This window comes from Astatotilapia calliptera, chromosome 7 (assembly GCF_964374335.1).
Source record: "Astatotilapia calliptera chromosome 7, fAstCal68.1, whole genome shotgun sequence".
Classification (NCBI taxonomy): domain Eukaryota; kingdom Metazoa; phylum Chordata; class Actinopteri; order Cichliformes; family Cichlidae; genus Astatotilapia; species Astatotilapia calliptera.
Window position 1 is genome coordinate 27,724,210 of NC_137428.1, and position 25,365 is coordinate 27,749,574.

The 25,365-nt window shown below is 39.3% G+C and overlaps 5 protein-coding genes across 8 annotated transcripts in view; 2 read left to right on the plus strand and 3 right to left on the minus strand.

Moving 5' to 3' along the window:
* Positions 1-595, minus strand: part of hook3 (hook microtubule-tethering protein 3) — a 30,479-nt gene extending 29,884 nt beyond the window's left edge. For 2 of the 3 annotated variants that reach the window (XM_026174050.2, XM_080304350.1), the window contains exon 1: positions 406-595. In XM_026174050.2, the coding sequence (XP_026029835.1) occupies positions 406-462 (57 nt within the window). In that variant the 5' untranslated portion in view covers positions 463-595. The remainder of the gene's footprint in view (positions 1-405) is intronic. The other variant, XM_080304351.1, reaches the window with a different exon arrangement.
* Positions 596-2,675: 2,080 nt separating this feature from the next.
* On the minus strand, positions 2,676-7,853 carry rnf170 (ring finger protein 170). Its single transcript, XM_026174053.2, has 7 exons — positions 7,612-7,853; positions 6,782-6,945; positions 6,407-6,482; positions 5,727-5,841; positions 5,407-5,480; positions 3,815-3,946; positions 2,676-3,409 (listed from the first exon to the last, which is right to left on the minus strand). Exons 2-7 carry the CDS (start codon positions 6,919-6,921, stop codon positions 3,140-3,142), a joined length of 807 nt encoding a protein of 268 aa, XP_026029838.1. The 5' UTR covers positions 6,922-6,945; positions 7,612-7,853; the 3' UTR covers positions 2,676-3,139.
* A 367-nt stretch (positions 7,854-8,220) lies between these two features.
* On the plus strand, positions 8,221-11,664 carry gpn3 (GPN-loop GTPase 3). The gene is made up of 8 exons (XM_026174055.2): positions 8,221-8,430; positions 8,568-8,676; positions 8,857-9,024; positions 10,194-10,318; positions 10,440-10,555; positions 10,749-10,845; positions 10,954-11,082; positions 11,305-11,664. The coding sequence occupies exons 1-8, from the start codon at positions 8,383-8,385 to the stop codon at positions 11,368-11,370; spliced, it is 858 nt and encodes a 285-aa protein (XP_026029840.1). The 5' UTR covers positions 8,221-8,382; the 3' UTR covers positions 11,371-11,664.
* A 26-nt stretch (positions 11,665-11,690) lies between these two features.
* On the plus strand, positions 11,691-14,977 carry arpc3 (actin related protein 2/3 complex, subunit 3). Its single transcript, XM_026174056.2, has 7 exons — positions 11,691-11,847; positions 12,224-12,323; positions 12,895-12,971; positions 13,390-13,458; positions 13,593-13,719; positions 14,251-14,345; positions 14,743-14,977. The coding sequence occupies exons 1-7, from the start codon at positions 11,842-11,844 to the stop codon at positions 14,803-14,805; spliced, it is 537 nt and encodes a 178-aa protein (XP_026029841.1). The 5' UTR covers positions 11,691-11,841; the 3' UTR covers positions 14,806-14,977.
* Positions 14,978-15,108: 131 nt separating this feature from the next.
* Positions 15,109-19,528, minus strand: ube2g1b (ubiquitin-conjugating enzyme E2G 1b (UBC7 homolog, yeast)). 2 transcript variants are annotated; one of them, XM_026174057.2, is made up of 6 exons: positions 19,289-19,528; positions 18,807-18,909; positions 18,613-18,710; positions 16,560-16,738; positions 16,280-16,386; positions 15,109-16,033 (listed from the first exon to the last, which is right to left on the minus strand). In XM_026174057.2, exons 1-5 carry the CDS (start codon positions 19,329-19,331, stop codon positions 16,291-16,293), a joined length of 519 nt encoding a protein of 172 aa, XP_026029842.1. In that variant the 5' UTR covers positions 19,332-19,528; the 3' UTR covers positions 15,109-16,033; positions 16,280-16,290. The 2 variants fall into 2 exon arrangements, with proteins under 2 accessions (XP_026029842.1, XP_026029843.1); XM_026174058.2 differs by having other exon boundaries at positions 16,280-16,390; positions 19,289-19,521.
* Positions 19,529-25,365: the final 5,837 nt, after the last annotated feature.

Sequence of the window (25,365 nt, forward strand, 5' to 3'; positions counted from 1 at the left end):
CCGAGCGTTTATCCTCATACCATAAGAAAAGACAAAAAAGGTTTGACCAAAAGAAGCTTTAAATCATAACAAGGCCAATGCGGTTTGACACACCATTCGGTAGGGATTTAGTAAACGAAAGCTCAAATAACGTTAGATAAAAGCCCGATTACACAGCGCATGAATCAAAAATCAATAGTTAAGCCATGGTATGTGGTGTGCTGGCGGCTAGCAACCAACACATCAGCAGCTAAACACAGCAAACAGCTGGCCTGCATACGTAACCACTGTGAGGCGAGTCATTTTCCTCTAGCCAGCTAACGTTACTCCCGTTAGCTCTTCGAGCTACCATTAGCCTAGCTAGCGTCGCCGGGGCGCCGGAGAACCGTCTGTCAGCGGAAAAACAACTATAACTCGATTACTTACCCATGTTAAGAGGCTTTCACACACTTCCATACGATCCAAAGACTCTGATGTACTCATCGTGATCTAACGTAGACCGACTTTACGTGGCGAAGAGAGCCTGAACTTGATAGTCAGCTTCATACACTCCCGAGATCTCTGGCTCTCTGGGTGTCTCACAATCCGTCCGCCAATGGTCGGGTTCGCTGGTTCGCTAGTCCGGCGTCTACCAGAGGCGGGCTGTGTGGGCGGAGTCTATAGTTCGTTTTAAAGGGCAGTTCTCACTTTGAATGTACTGTCAGGTATTAATTACATGAAAAGCTAGTCCACAACCAATTATTATTTCAAAAGAATCTGAAAACTAGCACAAAACAAGCACCAAATGAAACATTCATTTATTTATGGTTCTAAAATATGTAGACACAATCACAGGCAAAAAAACAAAACAATCCAAGGAAATTACTTTTTTTTCTGGCAAGCAAAACGGAAGCAGCGCATAAGCTTGGGAAGACATACAGCTGACTCAGTGCTGCGTAAAAGCATAAGTCTAAATGCTTATAGAGAGCACCAGAGGGTACTTCTCACAGTGAGACACCCAGTGGGGTTTAAAAGAAGACTAAGCCAAAATACAGAAAGTTTGTTAATAACTAAGTCCAACATATGATTCAATAACTTGTTCAACTGATGATATTGGTAAATGGTAAAATGGTAGATGGCCTGTATTTATATAGCGCTTTTATTGTTGTTGAGCTGTAGCTCTTAAGGTTTGTTGTAATTTCTTTGAGCATTGCATAGTCTGACCTAGGGGTGGATTTTTGGGGACATCCACTCCTGCGAAAATTGGCAACTGTCTTGAATATTTTTTCACATGTGGATCATTTTTCTTGCTTTCAAATTATCCACACAGAATCAGTCCACACAAAAATGTTGTTGTACATGCACAAAGACAATAAAGGGCTATTCTGTTCTATTGTAAAAAAAAAAGTTGGAGCAGGTCTAACCACACACAAAAAATTCCCATCAAAAGCAACTAATGATTTATAAAAGAAAACCACTTGATTTCTTCATGCAATTGCCACAATTCCATTTAATTTAGATGGAATCCCACTAACCCTGAGAAAATGAGTGCACGTGATATCTTTGAAATTATGTTAATAGATTGTATGAGAGAAGCAGTATTTTTACACATTTCTGACATGCATTTTGGCATGTACACGAAGTCTGTGCACAAAGTGCCCCTTGCATGATGCTTCCAAAATAAAGATTACATCAGGGTGGGACTTCCAAAAAACCTCTCAAATGTAGTTCACCTGGAGCATTACAACATATGCTGCTGTCTCTGGCTTTAGTTTAAACTGAAAGGGACACTAGTGGAGCAGTACTCAAGTATGACACATACTGGTATGTGGGCACACCCTAAAACAAGACATTCCATGAGGTAGCTGCTGGTCTCCTTTTTTGGTAATCTAAATCTCTGAAATACAGTGAAATTTACAGTTAACCTGCTCCTTTTACTTTGCCTACCATGACAAGCTTATCAAACATTGGCTTGAATCCCCAGAAACCAAATAGCCTGGACTCATTGCTCAAAAAGTAACCATGGTTACACAGTAACTTTGAGGGAAAAGGGCAGATAATGAAGTCTCCCTCTCTGGCTCCACTAGACAACACTACCTATTTAAGTAATCACAACTAAAAAAAATTAAAAATAATAAAAGAAGTTGAGGTGGAGATATTTACTGTGCACCAGTCAGAAGTTCAAGCTGGATTTACACTTGAACAGTTTGGTAATCCCCCATTTATTTATATCCTCAGTAAAACACATTTTGTATAGAACATTAATTTAATTTGAACATAAATAAGACTTTAATACATTTCAAAATCTGACAGATTGAGAGACTCTGACGTTCTGAAAAGCTCTGTAGTGCGTGAAGCTGAACTGACACTGACAAACTGATTAAGATCCTGAAATGTGAAGAAGAAAAAAAAAGAAAAAGTCATCTCTAACTGAGAAATCATCATCAGACTGGTTGGTGTTGTTCACTATATTTTCACGTGGGTAAGCCCAGGAAAGTTCGAAGCATGTTAGAATGGATGAATAAATCTAGACGTTTCCAGGTGAAAAACTTTAGTGATTTTGACACAAACATTGGTTTCAAGTCATGGTTATGCAGGTTACAGATCACTGAAATATGGGCGTAACTATAAATGAATAAAGCAGGTTCTAATAACCCCATTAACAGGGTTCTTGTAACACACCTTTGCTTGTCAACTGACAACCCAAATGTAGACTGTTGACTTTAAATCCATTTAATAAAGACATTACAGTTTTACACGATTGTCTCCATAATGATGACATACACATTAACCAAATGCCCGTTCATGGCACTGTTGACTATTTAGTTAAGGTTGGAAACTGACAGGCAAGAAAGACTTTCCTGACTGACCTCAGTGCCTGACTCCAAGTAGATTTTTACATTGCATCCTTATATTCTGCTTCTGTTGGTACTGACTCATATGACCTTAGAATCTTGAATGGTAAATTCTATATACAGAGTCAATATTGAGAGTACTTTTTTTTGCTAACCCATCTCCTGTGATAAAATAACATCCAAGGCTTCAGAGAGAGAGAGAGAGAGAGAGAGAGAGAGCGAGAGCAAAATCTGTATTATCGACTAACTGCTCTTTGAACATTTATTCCGTTTTTTTGCACGTCCTCAGATGTTGACTTCACTCTTCCCGAGGCTTTTGAGAAGGCCTAGCCGTTCAGTCTCTGAGTAACCACCTCTCTGTACATGATAGAGATGTACACAAAGAGAAGTAGGATTACAAAGAAATCGTCCATGAATCCCAGAAGACCAAAGAGCGCTTCGGGAAGGATGTCGAGCGGAGAGGCCAGGTAGGTGATTGCCCCAATGAGGCAGAGAAGAATTCGAATCCTGAACATCCAGAAGAGGCCACCCACAGTAAACATCTCTCTAAAGGCGTGACGAAGCAGAGTGGGCACATCCCGCAGCCTGTCCATAAACTGAGGTAAACCACAGAAACAAAGTTGTCAATAATAACTCACGTTTATCTCATTTAAGGTAGTATCATATCGGCCATTTCATGGATGGCTGCAAATTTTAAACCCCTCTCTTTCGCATGTCTCCCATGATAGACTTGCAGAGAGAGCAAACATCCACTTCTTTAACAACTTTCCTAACTTTTGTATCAAGAATATAACTGTTGTTGGGTTTCAGACTATGACTCACAGAGACAAAGAAGGAGTTATACAATGGAGAAGTCCGCAGCTCCCAAGACCAAAGGAGACAGATCAGGTCATAATCAGATGAGCACCCCCCCTTAAAATATAACCATATTCTGGGTTGTACAGAATGAATATTCGAACTTAAAGCCCCAATCTAAATAAATATCACTGTGAAATACTCACAGATCTCGGCTGGCCGGAAAACCTGCGGTTGTAATCATTGATATCTCTTAATATTAGCTGAGGTTCAGCTTCCCCATCCTGTACCCTCTGAGGACCAGCGTGCTCATGAAATAGTGGAAAGAGCAATGTTACCTGGAATTAAAAGAAAAAAAAAATTAAAGATATTTTTAAGAAGGATACCAATACTGATATTGATGATAATCACATACATCGGTTGACATATATACACTTTTTTTTTTGGGGGGGGGGGGGGGGGGGCTTTGTTGCCAGTACAACAGCAAAACTGCTGAGAGAGATTGGGATCAGAGGACAGGCACAACGGCAGGCTATAAGAGAATTAGCTAACACTGCTGAGAGGACCAGTCACAGGCTATGGCTACAAAGGGCTGACATCACTTGGGCAGCTAAGGCAGTCAGCTAACTGCAATACACATGCCAAGGATTGATCACCACGACCAATCTTTGGCATGAGGCAGGCCCACCACGGGCCTGCCTCAACAGGGGGCGTCGAAAGAGTAAAACATAACATTAAAAGTTTTTCTGGTTGACTGCTACAGCTGTCTCAGGGCCTCCTGGGGACTGTGCAGTTAACTTCATGGTAGTACTAACTAAAAAGAAGAATGTAAAACGTTCCACTCTTCTCCCCTCTGCTCTTCTTCCCTTTTCTGGTAGGCAGTGGGGAGGTAGAGCGCACAGCCAGATCCGGCGGGGAGGTGTGGGAAGCCAGATCGGGCGCCTCCTTCCAGCTCTCCTCTCTGCTCTCTCCTATCTTATCTCATCTTACTTGTCTTACTCCTCTCTGTCACCTTTTCTGTCCCTTTGAAGAAATGAGGCTCCATAAATGCTAAAGAGGTAAGTATTTCTCAGTTGTAGTGAATAGATAGAAAATAAACTGTAGAAAATTAAACAGGAGAAAGAAGGAGAGAAAAACAATTTTAACATAAATCATTGACACACTCCAGGGCCTGATCAACCCTGGCAGGGCCTCCTTGGATGAGGAGTCTAGTGATAATGGCCGAAACACCCGATGAATCCAAGGTCCACTACGGACGATGTGTCGCAAATTTAACAATTTAGATCAGATCTCTAATCCCTAAACCTAAGCAGGGGAAATGGCAGGCTAGCTTGGGTAAAAGAAGGCACACGACGATGTGTGCTGCTGGTAAAGTTTCTGTGCTGCTTTCTTCATAACAGCCATCCTTCAAGATTTTCTCCATTAAAAGCAATGCATTGTCTGGGATTGTAACATCTAGTCCTTTACTGAAACATTAGAGGCATAGATAACAGTTTTCCCCAAAATTTGCCATGTGTTTTTCTTTTTATGTACTCATTTATAGTTATATCGGCCAGTTGATATTATAAATCAACTGGGTGGTAATATATATATATGTAGAGCAGTGACAGGTCACACAGCACCGCTCTGACTGACACATCACTTATTCCATTTAACACTCATTTCCAACAACTGTGGCAGTAGCTAAACGCCTAAAAAGAATTAAGGTATTTTTGTGCATTCAAAGATATGAATACAGAACAGCTGGCAACTTATGAATATCCCTAGTGTGCATTTTAACAAGTACTGAAAGACTCACCATTTGTCTGCAGATGGGGCAGTTAATAGCTCCCAGCCAGGTGCCGTACCTCCAGTAGGCTATGATGCAGGAGCCTGTGTAAGAATACAGGATATGGCACATGAGTAAAACTAAAGCACAAAAAAAAAAAGAAAAAAGAATTTTTTTTTTTTACTTCAAATGATGTTTTCCTTGATGTGCATATTTTCAAATAATGTCAACATTTGTAGAAATTTTGTACTTTTTGTACTACTTTTTTAGTAATGAAATAAGCGATTAAAAGAATGAAATCATATTGTTTTGTTTAGTGCACATTACTGAAATCTGTACAATAATCTCACCACAGAAAAGGTGTCCACAATTGGTTTCCACAGGCAGAACAGCCTGCTGTAAACATACAGGACACGACATGTCTGTGTAATACTGCTGCCTGGCTTCAGCCTGGGGATTTTCATCCTGCAAAATGAAATCAAAAGCATACAAATTAAAACGTTTAGCACATTTGTTATAACAGAGCGCACAATTTTGAGAGTCATTCCCTCCAAATTAAAAATTAAAACGTTAAAACGTTTAGCACATTTGTTATAACAGAGCGCACAATTTTGAGAGTCATTCCCTCCAAATGAACAATAAAAATTATAAACCATTTACTAGCTGTAAAAGAATATTAATATTTATCTATAATCAGCCCTTTTGCAACTTCCTGTTGTGACTTGACAATTTAAACCTTTTCAGTTCCTTCTTCTGGACTTTTGCCAGTTCTAGAGCCAAAACTAATTGCTTCTTTTAAATTTCAGAGATATAAATATAAATTTTAGAGGTTGCTTTCTTAAGATAACATAGAAATTAAACACCAACAAAATAATAGTTTTAGTAAAGGATGACATCCTCCAAATTAAAATATAATCCTCAAAACTCTGCTTTTCTGAGTTTGAAATGTTCAGGCGATGTTTCAAACCACTCAAAGGATTCCAAGTAATACGTAGGGCTAAAAAGGCTAGAGCTGCGCTTGCGTCTTTACCTGCTCGGTCTGGAGCTGTTGTCGGACGGCTCTAACATGCTCCTGATTCTCAGGATGAATATTTTGCTGCTCTTGTCTGCAAATGTCAAAGGATGATTTGGCAATCAGATGTTTGTCAGCGTAAACTATGAAACAGAGCATGACAATGCAAATCCAAGACAGTGAGCTAAGTTTTAATACACTAACTGCCTGTGAACACAGTAATGAAACGGTAACACTGATGAACTTCATCATCAGTGTTACGAGTAGCCCTAAAGTGCAATATTCTACATGATTACAACCCTCAGATATATGCATATATTATCGGTCCTGAACACCTGTCATCCAAAGAAAAAGAAAACGGCACTTTCCTTTTATTAAACAACAATTGCTTACCTGCAGAGGAGAGTGAGGAGGCCTGCAAGGAAGGCGACACTGAGCACCACCACAAATAAGACCTGGTTGCTGACACCTTCAATGAGAGTGTCCTCATCTTGGATCAAGTAGTCCAAGTCCCCATGCTGACCGTCCTCCATCACCCACACTCATAGCCTACAACTCTGGAAAACAGAGGGGGAGAAGAAAAAAAAGATCACTAATTACAATTTTAAATGTTAGTAAAAGCTATATAATTTAACGGACTATGAGGTTCCACTAATGTATTCCCAAGTCTGTGAATGCCACAAATCTGTGGGTTTACGGAATTAAGCTGCGAACTTAAAGGCTTGTTTTTAAGTGACCTGTTAGCAATAGCAGCGATCAGTCCATTCTTACCAAAACGTTACAAAAAATAGGGTAGCGACACTTTATGTCTAGTCTACTAGCCTACTTGTCCCTGCATGTAGCATTCTTCCGTTCACTGTGTTGCTATTATCAGCTAGCAACGCCCGCTTGCCAAGTTTAGCGCTGGCGTAGATTAGCTTTTAACACATTAATGAGCACCGCTACTGTTGGTAATGACAGTGCGTGGCTTTTGGAAGTTCCTCCACCATAGACAATATTGAGCCCTGTAGTTATTTATGTACCAGTGAAAGAAGGACAGCTTCTCTCTTTAAGTCTGAGCTCTTACGGGACATTTAACGACTCTTTGACGACAGGCTTAGCAGGGCCGCCTTAAGTTATAGCAAAAGAGTGTGGCACAGAGCATAATGAAGCTAATACTGTTTACGTAACGTGCAAAGTAATTTGAAACGTTTTGCAAGACGGACTATGATGAAAGAGCTCACCTGATAATAAGAAGTCCACCTCCAGTCGGTAAGCTCTTTCCAAAAGCTTCACCTATCCGCTCCATCCACTCTATCGAGACATTTCCCTCCCCAATTATGACAGCTTTTAGAGGCTCAGTCAAATTAGGAGACCAGGAGCAATCGCTTGCGTGTTGTTGCTCTTGCTTGGCATGCCGATGGTAATGTTTCGGTTTGCAACGACTTCCTTTCCTTCTTATTCTCTTAGAGGTATGCAGGTTAGAAGCTACGACGACAGAATGCTGCCCCCTAGTGTTTAGTAATGACGTTATCTTTGTACTTTATCCTTTATCCCATTATTTTTTTGTTTTATTTTACATAAATTAAACATATTATACAAAGAGAGAGTAATTTCTGAAATTATTTAACTGCTCAGAAAAATAGTTTTAGCTTTTTAATGTATGTATTCTCCTACGTTTATTTAACTTCATTATTTATGAGAGACTTGTATTCTGTCTCTACTGACGGAAATGTCTTACCTTAAATAGAAAGACGTCTTCATATAGTGTATAACTTAACAATTAAATTTCTTAGTAATGATCCAAGCTTGTTAACCACGCTTTGACCAATAGGTGGCAGAAGTGCTAATACAATGTAGATGTTTCTTACAAGAAGACGAAGAAGAAAAAGAAGGAGAAGAAGAAGCACAAGCACCACCACCGCTAGTGCATCAATATTACGAACAGTTCTACGAAGCTACTTTTGGCGACAAAAAGGACCCAGTTTTACACAGCTCTCTTTAACTGAGGCACAATGCCTCGTTATGCACAGCTAGTGATGGGTCCCGCGGGTAGCGGTAAGGTAAGTTATCACTCATTCAGTTAAACTTGTTGAAATACCTTGTTGTGCTATTCGGCTAATGCTAAGGCATGAGGTTGTCTTGTGTTCAACACAGACTGCATCTGCTTTTTGTTTACTGGAGTTCATTTTCATTTCAGAGTACCTACTGCTCCACCATGGTCCAGCATTCAGAGACCTTAAACCGTTCGGTTCAGGTGGTCAATTTGGACCCAGCAGCTGAGCACTTTGATTACCCTGTCATGGCAGGTAAATGCAGCATAGTTTTAGTTTATATGACATAGTAGTGTCCATAGAAAAGAGGAAGATACGATTAACCCTGATAAATGGCTTTTAATTAGGCTCTAACATTAATTCTTGCTTTAGTATTTAGCATATAGGAGTTATTTTACACAACCCACATGGTAACTTTATTATGTTTGCTCTCAGACATTCGTGAGCTTATTCAGGTGGATGACGTGATGGAGGACGAGTCTTTAAGATTTGGCCCAAACGGAGGTCTGGTTTTCTGCATGGAGTACTTCGCAAACAACTTTGATTGGCTGGAGGAAAGCCTGGGCCACGTGGAAGATGACTACATATTGTTTGACTGTCCAGGTAAATGTTTCAAAGAGGGTATGTTGAAGCCAGACTTCCATTAGCTTCAGCACAGTGCAGTTGTTTGTGCTGGAGTGTGGATGGGATTCAACATATCCTGGGCACTGTTATTTGTTAATTTTGTTAAAATCACCAAAATAGATTTACACTCATGACCACTTACCCTCAAAATTACCTTAATTCCTTATGGCATACATTCAACATGGTGAATTCCTTATAGACTTTGGACCATACTGACACGATAGCATCACAAAATTGCTGCAGATTTGTCAGTTTGTTTGAGATGCCAAAACGTTGATTTTGGCCATCTGAGACTGAAGAAGGCACTTGGATGAGTGATATAATGTTTCTCCCACTGAAAGTGCTATGGTTTTGATGGACAGGATCAATGTTTTGGGATTTCATTACCTGGATGATTGAGCATGCAGCGAGACATAGTTTGAGATGATTTTGAGCTTTGTAGTATGACAAATTATCCTACTAGAAGCAACAGTCAGAAGATGGGTTTACTGTGATCATAAGGTAGTCAGCAGCAATACTCAGGTAGGCTGTGGGGTTTAAATTATGTTTTCTTGAACCTTTGCAAATTATAGCCTCAGTTTCCTGGTCATAGTTGACAGTAGTGGCACCTGGTGTGGTGTTCTGCTGCTGTAGCCTATCCGATTCAAGGTTCAACATGTTGTGCATTCAGAGATGTTCTTCTGTAAACCTAGGTTGTAATGAATATGAGTTTACTCTTGCCTTCATATTAGCTTTAAACAGTCTGGTCTTTCTCCTCATACATGAACAAGAATTCTCACCCAGAGAAGTGGCGCTCTTTTTTTTTTTTCTGGACTGTTGTCTGTAAACCCTACGGATGGTTGTTGATGGCTGTTTGGGGAAAATCCCAGCAGATCAGTTTCAGAAATACTCAGACCAGCCCGTCTGGCATCAATAACCATACCATATTTCCCTTTTCTGATGCTTGCTTTAAACTTCAGCATATTGAACGTGTCTGTATGCTTAAATGTAGTTGAGCTGCTGCCATTAGAGAGTAACAAACCTATTGAATTGGCAGATGAGTGTATATATCATTATTTCAGTCTTGGAACAAGGTATGTTATCGTTGGAAAAGTGGTTGTCCGTGTGTGCCTCATAGAACTGGTGTGAAGCGTGGCTTCTCTTTACAGGGCAGATTGAGCTGTACACACACCTTCCTGTAATGAAGCAGCTGGTGGAGCAGCTCCAGCAGTGGGAGTTTCGGGTTTGTGGAGTTTTCCTTGTTGACTCGCAGTTCATGGTGGAGTCTTTTAAGGTAACAGTCTCACAGTGTCTTCCTCTGATTTATTTGATTTTCCTTTTTTAACTTCATTTCTGTACAAACACAAACATAATGTAATAGTGAGAGCACACCTTTTACTTGTCTCCTACTGTAGTTTATCTCTGGAGTCATGGCTGCCCTCAGTGCTATGGTGTCATTAGAGATTCCTCAGGTAAACATCATGACCAAAATGGATCTGCTTAGCCCCAAAGCAAAGAAGGAGATTGAAAAGTAAGTTTCATATGAATTGACAATGTTAAGTGCACACAAAATCTACAAAAGTAATTCCCTTTGTCGTCTGTACTAGGACTAGATTAATGTTTTCTTTTCATGTTATTCAAAACCTGAACATGTTTGAAGACACAATTCTTAGTTTTAATTTGCTTACATTTTTATGCATTGCATTTTTTTTTATTTTATAAAGATACCTGGACCCGGACATGTACTCGATGATGGAAGACGGCTCCAACACAATCAGAAGCAAAAAGTTCAAGAAGCTAACCAAAGCTATTTGTGGTCTCGTAAGTAAAGGCCTTGATTTGGTACTGCATCATGTTTATGACCAGATTGATATTTTTATTAATATATTTGTCTGTTTTTAATGAGACAGTATCTGTTTGTGTATCTAGATTGATGACTACAGTATAGTAAGATTCCTCCCTTTTGACCGCACTGATGAAGAAGGTATTAACATAGTACTGCAACACATTGACTTCTCAATACAGTACGGAGAGGACCTGGAGTTTAAGGAGCCAAAGGTGAAGAAACAGCACAACCCACCCACCCCAATTAAACACAACTGGAAAAAAATAAATATATATATATAATAAATATATATTTATATAATAAATATACTGTGTGTGTGTGTGTGTGTGTGTGTGTGTGTGTGTGTGTGTGTGTGTGTGTGTGTGTGAGATGCATTATATAGCTTTTCATGATCAACCAGTTTTTTTTTTGTTCTGTACCTTGTTTTCCTACAGGAGGTTGAGGAACAGCCTGCTAACCTAAATTATGACGACATTTTTCAAGACAAAGCGAACAGCTGAGGCGGAGTACGGCCAATCCTGCAAATACAGACTTTGTGTAGCAAGACTGGCAAAGGAGTTCCAATCGGACTGTTTGTTGTAACTGGATGGATACCGAGAAATGGACACGTGAAGAAGATTGTGGATATCATAAATAATGTTTCATGTTTTTTTTTTTTTGTTTGTTTTGATGAAAATGAAGCTATTCATTTAAAAGTATATTTTAAAACAGTGGTTTGATGCATTTAAATGCTTAGCAGTTATTAAAAAATATTGCTATTATATTTTTTTGAATAAAATGCAACGCAAAATACACGTTTTGCCGCCCGTGTGATGTAAAGTGTTTATTTAGCGCCCCCGGCTGGTTGATACGCCACATGACACGTGGCCACTTCCTGTAAAGCCGAAGGGTGGGACAGCACGGAAGCAGCATCTTGCAAGTGTTGGAATATTTCTGTCGCTGAGCAGTTGGACTGATATTTATCATTCAACATGCCGGTGAGTAAAAATAAGAAGGAACACACTATTATTGACGAGCAGAGAACTTTACTGCTAGGTTTAGAGCAGAAATATTGCGCTGAAATCCCACTGAGTAGGAAAAAAGGGGCCTCCGAGTTAACGTTAGCATAGTTCGCTAATTACCTAACCATTTGGGTCGCAATTTAACGATGTTTGACATGTCAGAAAGCGCAAATTCGCGTTTGATGCTTTGTTGCAAATAGGTTTTAGCACGCTGCCTATACTACTTCTTATTATTTGGTTCTACGATAACATAACTATTAAACCAGGCTAGCATAGTAGCAATGATGCTATCTGGCAGAAATGTTCCCAAAGATATCAGGTGACAGCAACTTTTTCTTTTAATATTTTTCAGGCGTATCACTCAAACCTGATGGCCACCGAAACGAGGCTGGTGGGGAACATGGCTTTGCTCCCCGTCAAAACTCAGTTTAAAGGACCAGCCAGGGGAGACGGTAAGGCTATGCGATATATTTTACTTGTGTAATATTTATCGAGTATATTTTACTCGATAATGTCCTTCACATAACGCATATCAATTGTAGTGAAGTCTATAGTAGTGTTTTTTGATTTGGTTAAGTCATTTTTAGGCAATGGGTTGTATCTTGTTATGACCCCTACTGTATTTCCTGATACATGCATCAGATACACTTCCTTATATGGTGTAAAAAGCTCATCCTCAACTTCTAACTTCTTCATTAGAGTCTATGAGCACTTCTGTAATAAAACGGTGCATTTTGTAGTGTCTACTCCACCTAAAGGTTCATTTCAGTCTTCCATGGTGTTGTGGGTTTGACAGGTTCAGTGCTATTGAATAATAAAGTTATTATATTTTGTGATTGGGTGATTCTAGTTGCTTGTTAGCAGCTCATAAATCAAGAATGGAGCTCTGCTGGTAGCAAAAAGGCCTGCATGGCCAAAACGGGAAATGACATTTTAACAGTGACACATACATATGCACATGCACAAATACTGAATTTAGAGCCATAAATTTGTTGATTTCTTCTTTGCTTTTTTAAATTTTAGGCGTAGATTCTGATATTATTGACGAGGCTATCTACTACTTCAAGGCCAATGTTTTCTTCAAGAACTATGAAATCAAGGTAAGCAATTCATTGACATTTGCACTGTTTTGATTGCATGTGTTCCATGTTTAAGGAGACCAAAATAGTCATAAACCTTAGGGTGGTTTTGCTGTATTTGTGCCCCCACCATTGTATCAACATATTTTTATTTTTTTTTAAAGTAGCTTAATAAGTTTTATTTGAATAAGGAGGCAGGTATGCACCTCACTGGTGCCCCTTTTCCTCTATGTTTTCTCTTACTCTCTGGAGCAGCTGAGCACTTGGTTTTTCCACATGCCCTGGCTTGCCTCTTCCTGTGATTGCAAACAGTGCAATCTTTTCATAGTTTGCATAGTTTAGGCTGTTCAATTCTGAGACCTAACTACTACAAATTACAGTAACCTCAATGCTTTATATAAATTTTTCAAAAATGTGTGTGTACATGTGTTTCTTTCAGAATGAGGCAGACAGGACACTGATCTATGTCACACTCTATATTTCTGAATGCCTAAAGAAACTACAGAAGGTAAATTGAAATCCCCACAAAGGGCTTAATGCAGTTTCATCACTTGTAGCAATGAGCTACTTAAATATATATATTCAAGTAGGTGACCAGAAAACATAATCAAACTATTTCCATTGGGATATGTGGCTCTACAGTGCAGCTCCAGGAGCCAGGGAGAAAAGGAGATGTACACTCTGGGCATCACAAACTTTCCCATTCCTGGAGAACCTGGCTTCCCCCTTAATGCTATGTATGTCAAACCTGCAAACAAGCAAGAGGAAGGTAAGAAGCCACAAGCTAGGATTAGTACATGTTTGTCTGCCTTAGGGTGTTTATCAGTAAATAAGTAAAAACAAACTTGACATTTCACCATATTTATACCAACTGGTTATGTTGTTTCAATTCCCTGACTCTGAATTAGACTGGTTCCTTTGTACACCTCTTATATTTCAAGGTAAAAATAGAAATGCTGACCTTTAAGCTTTAGGGGTCTGGGGCTGAAAATGTTGTTTTATACTTATGTGATTATCATTTATAAAGTACCAACTGTTACACATGAAACTAATGGAATTCCACCCTATTTAAAAACTCCTGAAAATATCGAGTTATTTTACTGAACTCCATATCCAAGTGAATCCTCTCAGATCTTTTACAGCAATCTTACTCCTAAATCTAAATGCCTGGATCTTTTTTTTTTTTGTACAGTATATTATGTGGAAGGTCGACTACTAAAGCCATGCCTTCCTGCTGTTAAACAGTAGTTGTTGCTGTCTGTGGCTGGACTGATAATATTTGCTCTTCATCCTTCTTTAGAGACTATGAGGGCCTACCTCCAGCAGCTCCGACAGGAGACTGGCTTGAGGCTATGCGATCGTGTGTTTGACCCCCAGACAGATAAACCCAGCAAGGTAAGTCTGGCATGTCCAAAGTGATTGGCTGTTGCGGTCTGTGAACATGACAAGGGAAATGTCTCAGGGCTAATGCACCCCTTGTTCCTTAATTACTGTGTCTGATGCATCCAGTAGGATTTAAGTTGCAATACAGAAAAGAACTTGCATAGCTCATATTTGGATCAGAGGCGAACGAAAATTAACTGTTGTTCCTGTCTTGATTTCCTGCCTCCTTTATCTGATTTATACAACTTAATATCAAATCTAGGTCACCACACAGCTAACCCAGGAGGGATACAGGCTCAAATGCTAGATTTAAGCTGCTTTCTACAATCTAAATATGTGCAGGTTTCAGCAGTTAACACTGAAACGTGTCCTTTTGACTGAAAAGTTTACCAACTTTTTCTTCTTTCAGTGGTGGGTTTGCTTCGTCAAGAAGCAGTTCATGAACAAAAGCCTGTCAGCCCCTGGACAGTGAGCAACTAGGACTGCAGTTTTCTACACTTGCAAGATGGATTTTTGGGTGGGGTGGTAAAGGAGGGTCTGCTTTTGTGTTAAGATTTTATACAGTTTATGTTCAAGCATGTCTTCACTTGTTGATTATATTGAGCTGGTGCTTAATTCAATAAAGCAATTATGGAGACGCGAAACTAGTGCAGTTATTGCCGTTTAGTTTTTAACCAAATGTGCCACTAGGTGTGAAGGAAAACTTCAGTGACTTGAGGTCTGTTTAAGGATGTGTTGGTGTACAGCGGAGGGAAGAAAAGGTTTCTACAGAAAGAACAGTATCTGCACGACTTTATTCACACTTATATCAATACAACTATATTTCATTTGACATATCCATGCTATTGTAACCATAAAAAAAAAAAAAAGCTGTTACATATAAACTTCTGTAAGAGGTATTAAAATAACTGCTGACCTGTGACCTCTTCCATAGGAATGAGAGAATACATTTACTCTACATATGCAATCACAAGGATAGGAAGAAAGTCTGTTAATTTAAAAAAATAATAATAATTAAAATCACGGTTTCTCTTTGGTTTGTATGAGACACCTTTTTTCCTTGAGTTTAAAAAAAAAAAAAAAGGCTCTTAAATGCAGTCCTTGCTGAAGTTAAGGCAGTGTTCAAGTTCACCAACAAAGGAAAGAAGAAGCACCTGAGAAAGAGGAAGATGTGTTTCTAGATTTCCATCTGATCAATGACTGCGATTAATGAAAAACTGCATATATAGTGAAATGAGTGGCTCAGTGTTGCAAATTGAAGGAAAAAAAAAACTCGAGCAGTCGACACGCAACAGCTTCACTACAAATAAATAGATTAATATAAACAAGCTTTAGAGAAGGTGCATTTATCCTGGTGCCTTCTCCAAAATCTGATGATTTTTTTCCCCATACACAGAATTTAACATTACACTACTTAAATTATGGAAATCATCCTAAATATTATGTTAATACATTTACTTTGGGGGAAAAAAACAAAAACAAAATAGGAGCAGTGTACTGTCAAATTCCATAAGTATGCAAGCCACACAAAAAGGCTGCACATGTCCTGCTAGTGAAATGCTGATAAAGTGGTAATGATATAAAACTGCAGCATTGATGTTACTGCTGTTCAGCAATATTCATGAAGAAGTTTCTTCACTGGCAAAAAGTTGCAAAGATCTGCCAGCCATCTCCCTCAACGGGCAATCCACATCCAGCTCCTACCCAAGAAAAAAATAAACATTTCAGTTTCTGTTCTAGTTTCATAAGGAAGTAAATCACTATGGTAGAAGGCTATGAATTCAGAGGGCTCTAAAAATCAAACAAACTAACAAAAAAAAAAAAAATTTGTAATGCATGAACAATAAAGCTTCTTCTTGTCATTACTTAAAATGCAGCTAATGCCAAACTTGCTCAAAGGCAGCCTAGCAGATGTGAAGAGGTTAAATCTGGGTGATTGTACTTACAGAACTGATGATCAGACTGACGCCTTAGTCAAAAGCAGTGTCTTGGCTTTTCCGTACACAACGCGCCACCTTTTTCTTAAAAATTCCTGTAGGATCTTCTCTCCACTCTTTCTGCCGGGTATAATGATTGTATACAGTGTCATTTACTCCCTCCATCACTTCTTGTTTCTACATCTTGGCCACACAAGCTGCACAAATCAGAGATGCCTGTAACACGTTTACTTCATTTCTCTTAGAGCTTACACGTTGTCTGAAGCTAGCGGAGAACATGAGCACTTACAGCTGCATCCACATTGGCAGGAGAATCTACATTGGGATCTGCCAGCATGGAGATGACACTGATCATGATGGTCTCCACTGTATGGATCGGTAGCCAGCGCTCCTCAGGCTTCTCGTAGCCGTACTTGTCCTCACCAGGTTCGTGCAGAATGGAAATGCAAACTTCGCCATTTTTTGCCACTGGCATAAAAGAAAACAGGAAAATAAACAGACTGTTACAGTGCTGCAGATATAAAATAAAAGGTAAAAGCTCATTAAGGGACTTTTACCACAAGTGGTGTGGTATAGGCTTATTCCATACCACTTGTGGTAAAAGTGGCTCATGTCATACCACTTAAAAGTACACGATTGATGGATCTATTGATCCTCACCCTACTGATATAGTTAACATACACAGACTACCAACTGAAGAAGCAATCATAATAGCAAAATAATGATAATAAAAGCAAAACATGTTTCTTCTTAAAGTGTTATTGGTTATGTATTTAATGTCATTTAAAGAATTTTTTCCAGATTCACAATTTATTTATTTTATAAAATGAAAATTTGAGTAATTTAATTATAAATATAATTAGTTTTTGTCCCAAGTACAATCCACATTATTACTTAAAAAGCAGATTTACCATTCCTTCACTCTGGTATCACTCAATTTCAATCATTTCAACTAAATATTAATTGTGTTATGTATATATGTTGAAACCAATCAGCCAGCTGAGAGACATAATCTGTCTAGCGTGTATTGAATCAGCCCTGGGACCCAAAACATGTCACCTAGAACGGGCAAAGGAGACATCCTGGAAGAGAATAGCAGCTCTACTCTGAGGCCCTCACTCCATTTCTAAGGCTGAAAGATGACACCATTCGGAGAAAACTCATTTCCATCACTTGCACTTGTGATCTTATTCTTTCAGTCACTACTCAGAGCTTGTGACCACAGGTGAGAGTAAGGACATAGATCAGTCGGTAAACAGACAGACTCACTTTTACACTAGTCTCCTCACCACAACGAACCAGTACAGCACCCACACTGCTGCCAAGACTGCACCAATCTGCCTGTCACTTTCCCAACTCCCCTCTCTTGAGAACAAAACCCAGATATACTTGAACTCCTCGACTTGGTGCAGCAACTTGTCCCCTACCCAGAGTGGGCACTCTCTTCCAGCTGTGAACCGTGGCCTCAGACCTAGAGGTGCTGATTCTCATCTCGACTGCAAACCACTCGGGTGTAACCTGAAAGTCATTTCTCAATGTAGCCAACAAAACCATATCATCTGCAAGAAGCTGAGACAAAAGACCCGATATCCTCCGTCAATTAGCTGTGTCTAGAAATTCTCCCCATAAAACGAGTCTGTGACAAATAAAAGCCTTGGCGGAGACCAACACCCACTGAGATCGAGTCTGATTTAATGCTGGGAATGCAAACCAAACAACTAAAAACACCTAAAGCTAAATGATTACTACAAGTAGTTATAATACACAGTTTGCCTCTTGCTTTGCTCAGGGCATGCTGGCATGTCACAGAAGCAAACAGTTGCTACTTTCCCATCTGTGTTTTGGGAGCAAAGTAAACATCTTTTTTTTTTTATGTAGGTCTTCCAGTCCAGTGTTGGACAGCCACATCAGGTGTTTTCACTGTGATTTAGTGGTCATTAAAGTGTGTTCAGAAATTGCAAAATGATGATGATTAATCTTGTAAATCACACACGCTGCTCTCCGGTATATAAGCTGCATTTATAGGGTAAAGGTAGTGGTATCGGCAATGCTGGCCCTGTATTTGCTTCATATCTGATCAATACCAAAATCTGCAGTATTGCACAGCACTACTGTACATACCCGAGTGTTAAGCTAAGGCTTATATATTTTTAAAACTCATAATTCTTGTATTTTTTAATAATATAAATTACCATCTAAGCCATTGGCTGTGATTAGAAGTAATGTTTGCATAATCATAACCACAATTTAAGACAGCCCCCCCCCCAAAGAAAAATGCTAATTTTCTATCCTTTGATGTAGAATACATAAAGAGGAAGAGGTTCTGAGATGCTTGCTCTTACCATTTGGATGCCAGATTTCAGTGGCGAACTTCATCTTAGGAGGCTTCAAAGGATAGTCGCGAGGAAATGTTAAGATAGCTTTGAAGAAACCTCCTTCACTGAAAATGAGAAAGAGGATGGTGTTAACAAGACCAGCTTTAGCTTCAGATGGATATAAATCCATTAGTTAAGATCAATAAACAAGAATCACTCACTATAATGTGTCTTGAGGTCCAATAACGACCACTTCCCATTGATAGATGTTATCATCGTCCACGAGCCCGGCAGAAAAGCCGTCCACTGGGTTCTTGATCAGTTCTGCAGATTCAAAGTGATCAAACGTGTTTAAACTCACCACACTGTGTGTTTCGAATAACATCAAGTAGACATGGAGAGAGTAAGCACATGTAATGAATGGGGGTGTACTGACTTTTAAATAGTAGCTGTTGAGCAATAGCAGCTAGCCTTAGTCATATGTCCGCTAACAGCTGTGTGACACGCTATCTACACGCGACACGTGCATTACAACTACATTTTCAAGCTTTTATATATAAAACACACAGGTCACATATGACAAACACTGCTACTACTAAACAACAACCAAACGAAACACGTCTGCTTCTCACTTGTGACTGACAATAAAACAAAGTGAAATGCTAGTGTCCACAGACTTAGCAGCAACAGTTAGCTAACTTACCTGATAATTGTTTACGCAATAACAACGAAGACTGTCCCGTCATTTTACAAATGTATGTTTTCGAGTAAGAAGTAACTAACACAAACTAAAGCTGTGGAAACGATTTAAACTACACCGTCCACGTTTCTTCTCTCTCAGACAGCGCCGTCAGTGACTTATAAAAAAAGTGGTCTGAGGAAGTAGTGAGCCATTTTTACCCTGAGTCAGATCTCTCAGGCAAATCTTCCTCCCCATGTACGTAGCATACCACAAATGTCAGGGTAAAACTAAGCTAAAACTGTGCTAAAATATTTAATTAAATCGAATAAAAATACAACTGGGTTTTAGAAAAAATGTAACGTAAATTAAATCATGTGCACATGTAATGACAGTTAAACAGCCAAATGCCGTGCATTAAAAAAAAACCAAAAACCAAAACAAACCTCTGTTATCTGCTAGCTTAAAAAAAACTATCATTTTACCTCAAATTAACCAGGGAAACATTAAGACTACAGATATTAAAAATCTCCCTAACAAACATATAACTGACTAAAACACTTTGTTTCTCCTTTATGCATATTAATGTATAATAATAACATAATAATAATGATAATAATAATACATTTTAATTATAGGCGCCTTAAAGATCGTCAAGGTCACCTTACATTAGTACAGCAAAATAAAAACATAAGGCCCTATAAATGGTAAATGGCCTGTAGGACCCCAAAGCGCTTCACATATCCAGTCATCCACGCACACATTCACACACTGGTGATGGCAAGCTGCATTGTAGCTACAGCCACCCTGGGGCGCGCTGACGGAGGCGAGGCTGCCGGACACTGGCGCCACCGGGCCCTCTGATCACTACCAGTAGGCAACGGGTGAAGTGTCTCGCCCAAGGACACAACAACCGAGACTGTCCAAGCCGGGGCTCGAACCGGCAACCTTCAAATTACAAGGCGAACTCCCAACTCTTGAGCCACGATTGCCACGGCTATATGTATATAAACCCTCTGATGTATAACCTTTACTGTTAAGAGATATACAGTATGCATAAAAGCAACCCACAAACCTGTTAGATAATTTATCCTCATACCTGCTTGAGATTTAAGACATTATTAAGTACAGGTAAGTACGATAAAGTCCTGTTTGCTGTTGCATCACTCACTATACACTTTTACAGACACTACACAACAGTATGGGCAAAGTTGACAACTTAGCACTAAATATATTGACACAAAGAACTTTAGAAATTTATATTCTAAATAATATATTCATACAATAAAAAATATTTTAAATAAAAATCTTAATGCTCAACAAGAAAAAAATTAGCATGGATTTGTGATATATGGAGAGCAAGTAAAAATCCCTTGTTTGTCTTGTCAGACTTACTCTGGATACAATTGTTCACAGTAAATTCAACCACTCAAATGTAGGCAAATGTTGACACAGAATACTGAATTACAACTGTTCTGTGATATAAAAAAGTGGAAATCAACACACAGAAATATTAGTCAGGGTTAGCAATAGTTGGAAAGCTTTCATTACATAGTGTTTATACTTACTACATAAAGGCCATTAATAAGAAGACTGTTTTTTCTATGGTACTTTGAAGACTTTAAAGCCTTTATATTTCTGTGTTGGATGACTGAATTCGCAGAAATGGCCTATATAAAAACTTTGCTCTATTCAGGCCTTTTAACCTGAACTAAACTCATATAGTGGGATATAATAGTGCTGGTTACCATCATCAACTCTTATCTAGCATATATGTCCATTCTCTCCTCCCACTCCCTCTACTGTCTCTTTGTTACTTTCCTCTATGATTGACCGCTTTTAAATCCCTTTAAGTCAGATTTCAAATACACTGATCTCATTTTGCTTCTTTACTTGCTACAGCAACATCTTCATAGCATTCCACGCCTACATGTGCTTTGATCTCTAAAAATACCATTACATTCCAAAAACACCCAATACAGATCTTCAAAAAACCTCTAAAATGACTCCAGGCTTGACCAAAAATGATCCCTTTATCATGCTGTCAATGCATGGGCTTAAAACATCATCTGTGGTTGTAGCAGCCTTCTCTAAGAAATAGATATCCATGTGTTATACTGTGAAGGTGAAATGCTTAATTCTCTTTCAGTCATTTTACAGCCTCCACATATTTTGCCTTTTCACCGTCTTGGCTATTATTTTTCCTCTCTTCTTAAAGATTTATTTAAGGCTCCAATGTTGTTACTCAGGGCATGTATCTTTAGCTTGCCATCATTTAATATTGTCTTCATTATCTTACACATTAGAGATGCTGGCAGCACAGTGGTGAAGGGCTTTGCACAATAAGAAGGTCAGAAGTTTGAATTGACTGGAAACCTTTTTGTGTGGAGTTTGCACTGGTTCCCTGAAGTCCAAAGACTGCACAATAGGTGTGGTTGTCTGCCTATCTATTTTTGCTCTGTGATGGACTGGCGACATGTCCACGGTGTACCCTGCCTTGTTCCCAAGTGACAGCTGGGATAGGCTCCAGCCTCCTTGCGACCCTGAATTTGATAAGAAAATAGATGGATGGAAACTAGCTGTAGGTGTGAACATGAGTGTGAATGCTTGTCTGTCTCTCCTTGCTAGACCTGATTGAGTGGCGACGTGTCCAGGGTTTATCCATCCTCTTGTCCCATGACAGCTGGGATAGGCTCCCCACCTCTGGTCCCTGACTTGGATAAGCTGATTCATTAGGTCTGTATGCATGTTAGTATGTGGCCACCTTTCTTGGTTTGAAATTGAAAAACTGCATGCTATCCGTTGATATTTCACACTGCATTGCTAGTCTCCACCCCTAAGGCCATTCTGGTGTAGTAATTTATTGATCTAATCATTTTGTGCAATAAAATACATGTTTAGATTCCAGTTCACCTACTCTCCCTAATATTTATTACTTGCTTTCCCCGCTGATGTTTTTGAGCCTATGACACTGTAATGCAATGCAAAAATTTTTTTTATAGTTGACTCTATTGCTCTAACCATCTGCATTATCACATGAGTCATTCCTCCCTAGAAGAATGTGTGAAATCTGTGTTTATCTAAAAAGATATCATTAGATTCCCTGCCTAGTGACAGAAACATAAGCACATTAAATGTCATGGACTTTAACTAATTAGCACCCTAACTGACATCCTCACTTTTTTAAGATCTCCCTTAATCTCCCTTGTTTTCTTTTCACATGTTTGTTCGGCTCCTCTAAAACTTGTGACTTCTCCAGAAAATTTCATGCTGCCTGAACCAGCACTCTAGTCACCCCAGGTGGTCCTTTACAGACTTGTTTGGTTTTGGCCCACAGGCACCCATTATAAATGCAGAGAAAAGACAGTTTTTTTAATCAAATATGTATCAGGAGGAGTTTCTACTTCAGTTGGTCTTAAGGGTGAATTTTTTTTTGCATGCTCACAGATGCTGCTGTCATCCTGACTAAAAAAACAACAAGAAGAAGAACTGTCATTTTCCATATGCTGCTTTCCATAACTCCCACATTGCAGGAAACTGCAGAAAACAAAAACACATCTAAATGTCCAACATTTAAAATAGGTAAGGCAGGGTCTAAATTGGATGTGTGCATCTTTCTCTGTGTTGGTTCATCCAAAGCAATGAAGTCAAGCTTGCAGTAACTAACTGGTTGCTCAGTTCATGTTTTACATCCACAGTCTCATCCTGCAGCTGCTTAGCTATTTGCTGATTAGTATAGAATCATAACTGTGCAAATGTGCAATGTGGTAACCCTAAACACACTACAGCTGGGTTCAGACTGTTACTGTCTATACCAGAAAGCCAAAAACTTAGACCTCAATTGCATTAGTCAGAGTGAGGAATGAAGTGGGATTTGGTTCTGGTCAGGAGTCAGTGAACAGTAGAGGATTTTGAGTCATGTGAAAAAGAAATTTTTACAGGACTTTATGCAGTCCTGTGGAAAACTAAGCACACAGTTGGTAAACAGTCGAGGTGGTCGTGCTCATATGCTACATTAGTTTTTGACCGATGTAATGGTCTTCATTATAGCCAAATGTTTCCATTTTGGTCTGTTTAATAGCTCCACGGCAGACCCAACCCGATTTTCATGCTTTTCCGCATACGTTATTATTACGGTTGCTGTTTTCACAATCAGCTGCAACTTTGCAGCTCCCAGTCAACCAACAAGAACACTGCAGGACCTAGTTCACCCTTTAAGCCAGCGAGACATGATTGCGAATGCCGCTCAGGTGAGTCCGCCTACCCCCCCGCGAGCGGAAGAGGCAATCAGCCCTGACTAAGGGCGCCCCCGGCCCCTGGCCCAGCGACAGGGAGGTGTTAGTTTTTTAGGCTTAGCACAAGGCAGCCAATACCACTCATGCCATTGTTTGCTTATAATTCTTGTTTCTTTTTGTCCAAAAGAGAGCAGTATTGTGCAGGAATCAATGTATAGTGTGCCAAATCAACACAAGAGTTAAAAAAATGTTGCAGTCTTATGTCAGTGCGAGTGGTTGTGCCTCTCTGTGTTTGCCCTGCTACAGACTGGCGATCTGTCCAGGGTGTATCCCACCTCTCGCCCTATCGTAGCTGGAATAAGCTCCAGTCCCCCTGCGACCCTGTCAAGGATAAGCGAAACAGAATGGATGGATGGATGGATGGCTGTTGTAGTCTTAACCCAACATAATTTGCAATTTATTATTTATTTAACTTAAATACAATTTGCATGTGCTGGTGTCAGCATCATAAAATACTCCCTCTCCATTTAACAGTGCCTGGAATGTAAATGTAAGCTATGCTTCCTTTGAAGAATGATGCAATACTTTGATGGTTTTGGCCTGGTTGGGTATCAACTGTTATTTGCCTCTGACTGTGTGAAAAGATCCAAAGCTTTTACATTTTGCAACATTAGATGGTGCTGTAAGCAAAATGCAGATTAAAGCAATCAATTTCAGACACATTTATCTTTTACAGTGAAACAGTAAATAAAGACAAATGCACAAACAATGGGTCCAGGAGGGGCAATGTTGCAACATCCATTTTATAAGTGAATGTAATGGAGCTCTTGGGAAGTGTGATATTAACTCAGCACACTAAAAATAACCATGGTATTAAACAGAAGCTGTACTTACTGTATATATGCTGGTTTGATTATCGTTATGGTACTATTAAATGCCATATCATTAGACTATGATATAGGATGATGATGGTAAAAATGCTGCATACATCTGCATCTGTGAAAGACTGCACTGGGAGAAAAGACCGAGTCTAGGGCAGTGGTTATTAGAATGTAATTTGTTGCACTGATTAAAGTTGTCTCAAAATCACAGTGGAGTTTGCACTGAGAAGGCAAACTAGCTGCTGACCTATACCTCTTACTTGATAATTTACTTAGACCTCTGTGACAATGGTTGAAAAGTGCCCACTCCTTGTAATTCAGCTGTGGCTGGCTGAAGCCTGGAAATCAGATATACCATACTCACTGTGTTTCACTGAAATGTCAGCATGTTCTGATGAGGAAAACGATGAAGTGGCAGGTTATGAGTACCTCAGAGAAATGATTTTAATTACTTGTGTTTGTGCTTGTCTGGTTTATTAGATCTTATCGGAGCACCTCTTAACAATAAAAGCTGTTTTCTCCTTAGAAGTGGTTTTAAGCATTTCAGTCAGGTACACTCCTATCTGGTGGTGTTAGACACATCACACAAACAACTTTGTCTTTATGGTCTCAGGCTTTGGCTGTTTGTGTGATCTCTTTACCTTGCATGGCAAAGGCGCTCTAAACATCTTTAAAGAGTTTTCTTTTTTCCTCGTAGTGTATCGCCCTCTGAACTCAGTAGGTAACATTGTATCTTTGAATGTTGAAAGGCAAGCACAAGTTTGAGCCTTAGGCACTCCTCTTTAAGAAAACAGTCCAACACTTGCTACTTCATGTGCTTCTCAACACAGATGGCAATGTGATTCCTGACAGTATTATCAAAGCTAAAGTAGACGCCAATTGTTGTGCACAGTTTCACACAGCGTTTTGGCCTGAATAGATCAGAAGTCTTAGCTTTGAGTTAAACCATGTGCACTGTTGTTTTTGAGGTGCTTTAAATGATCAA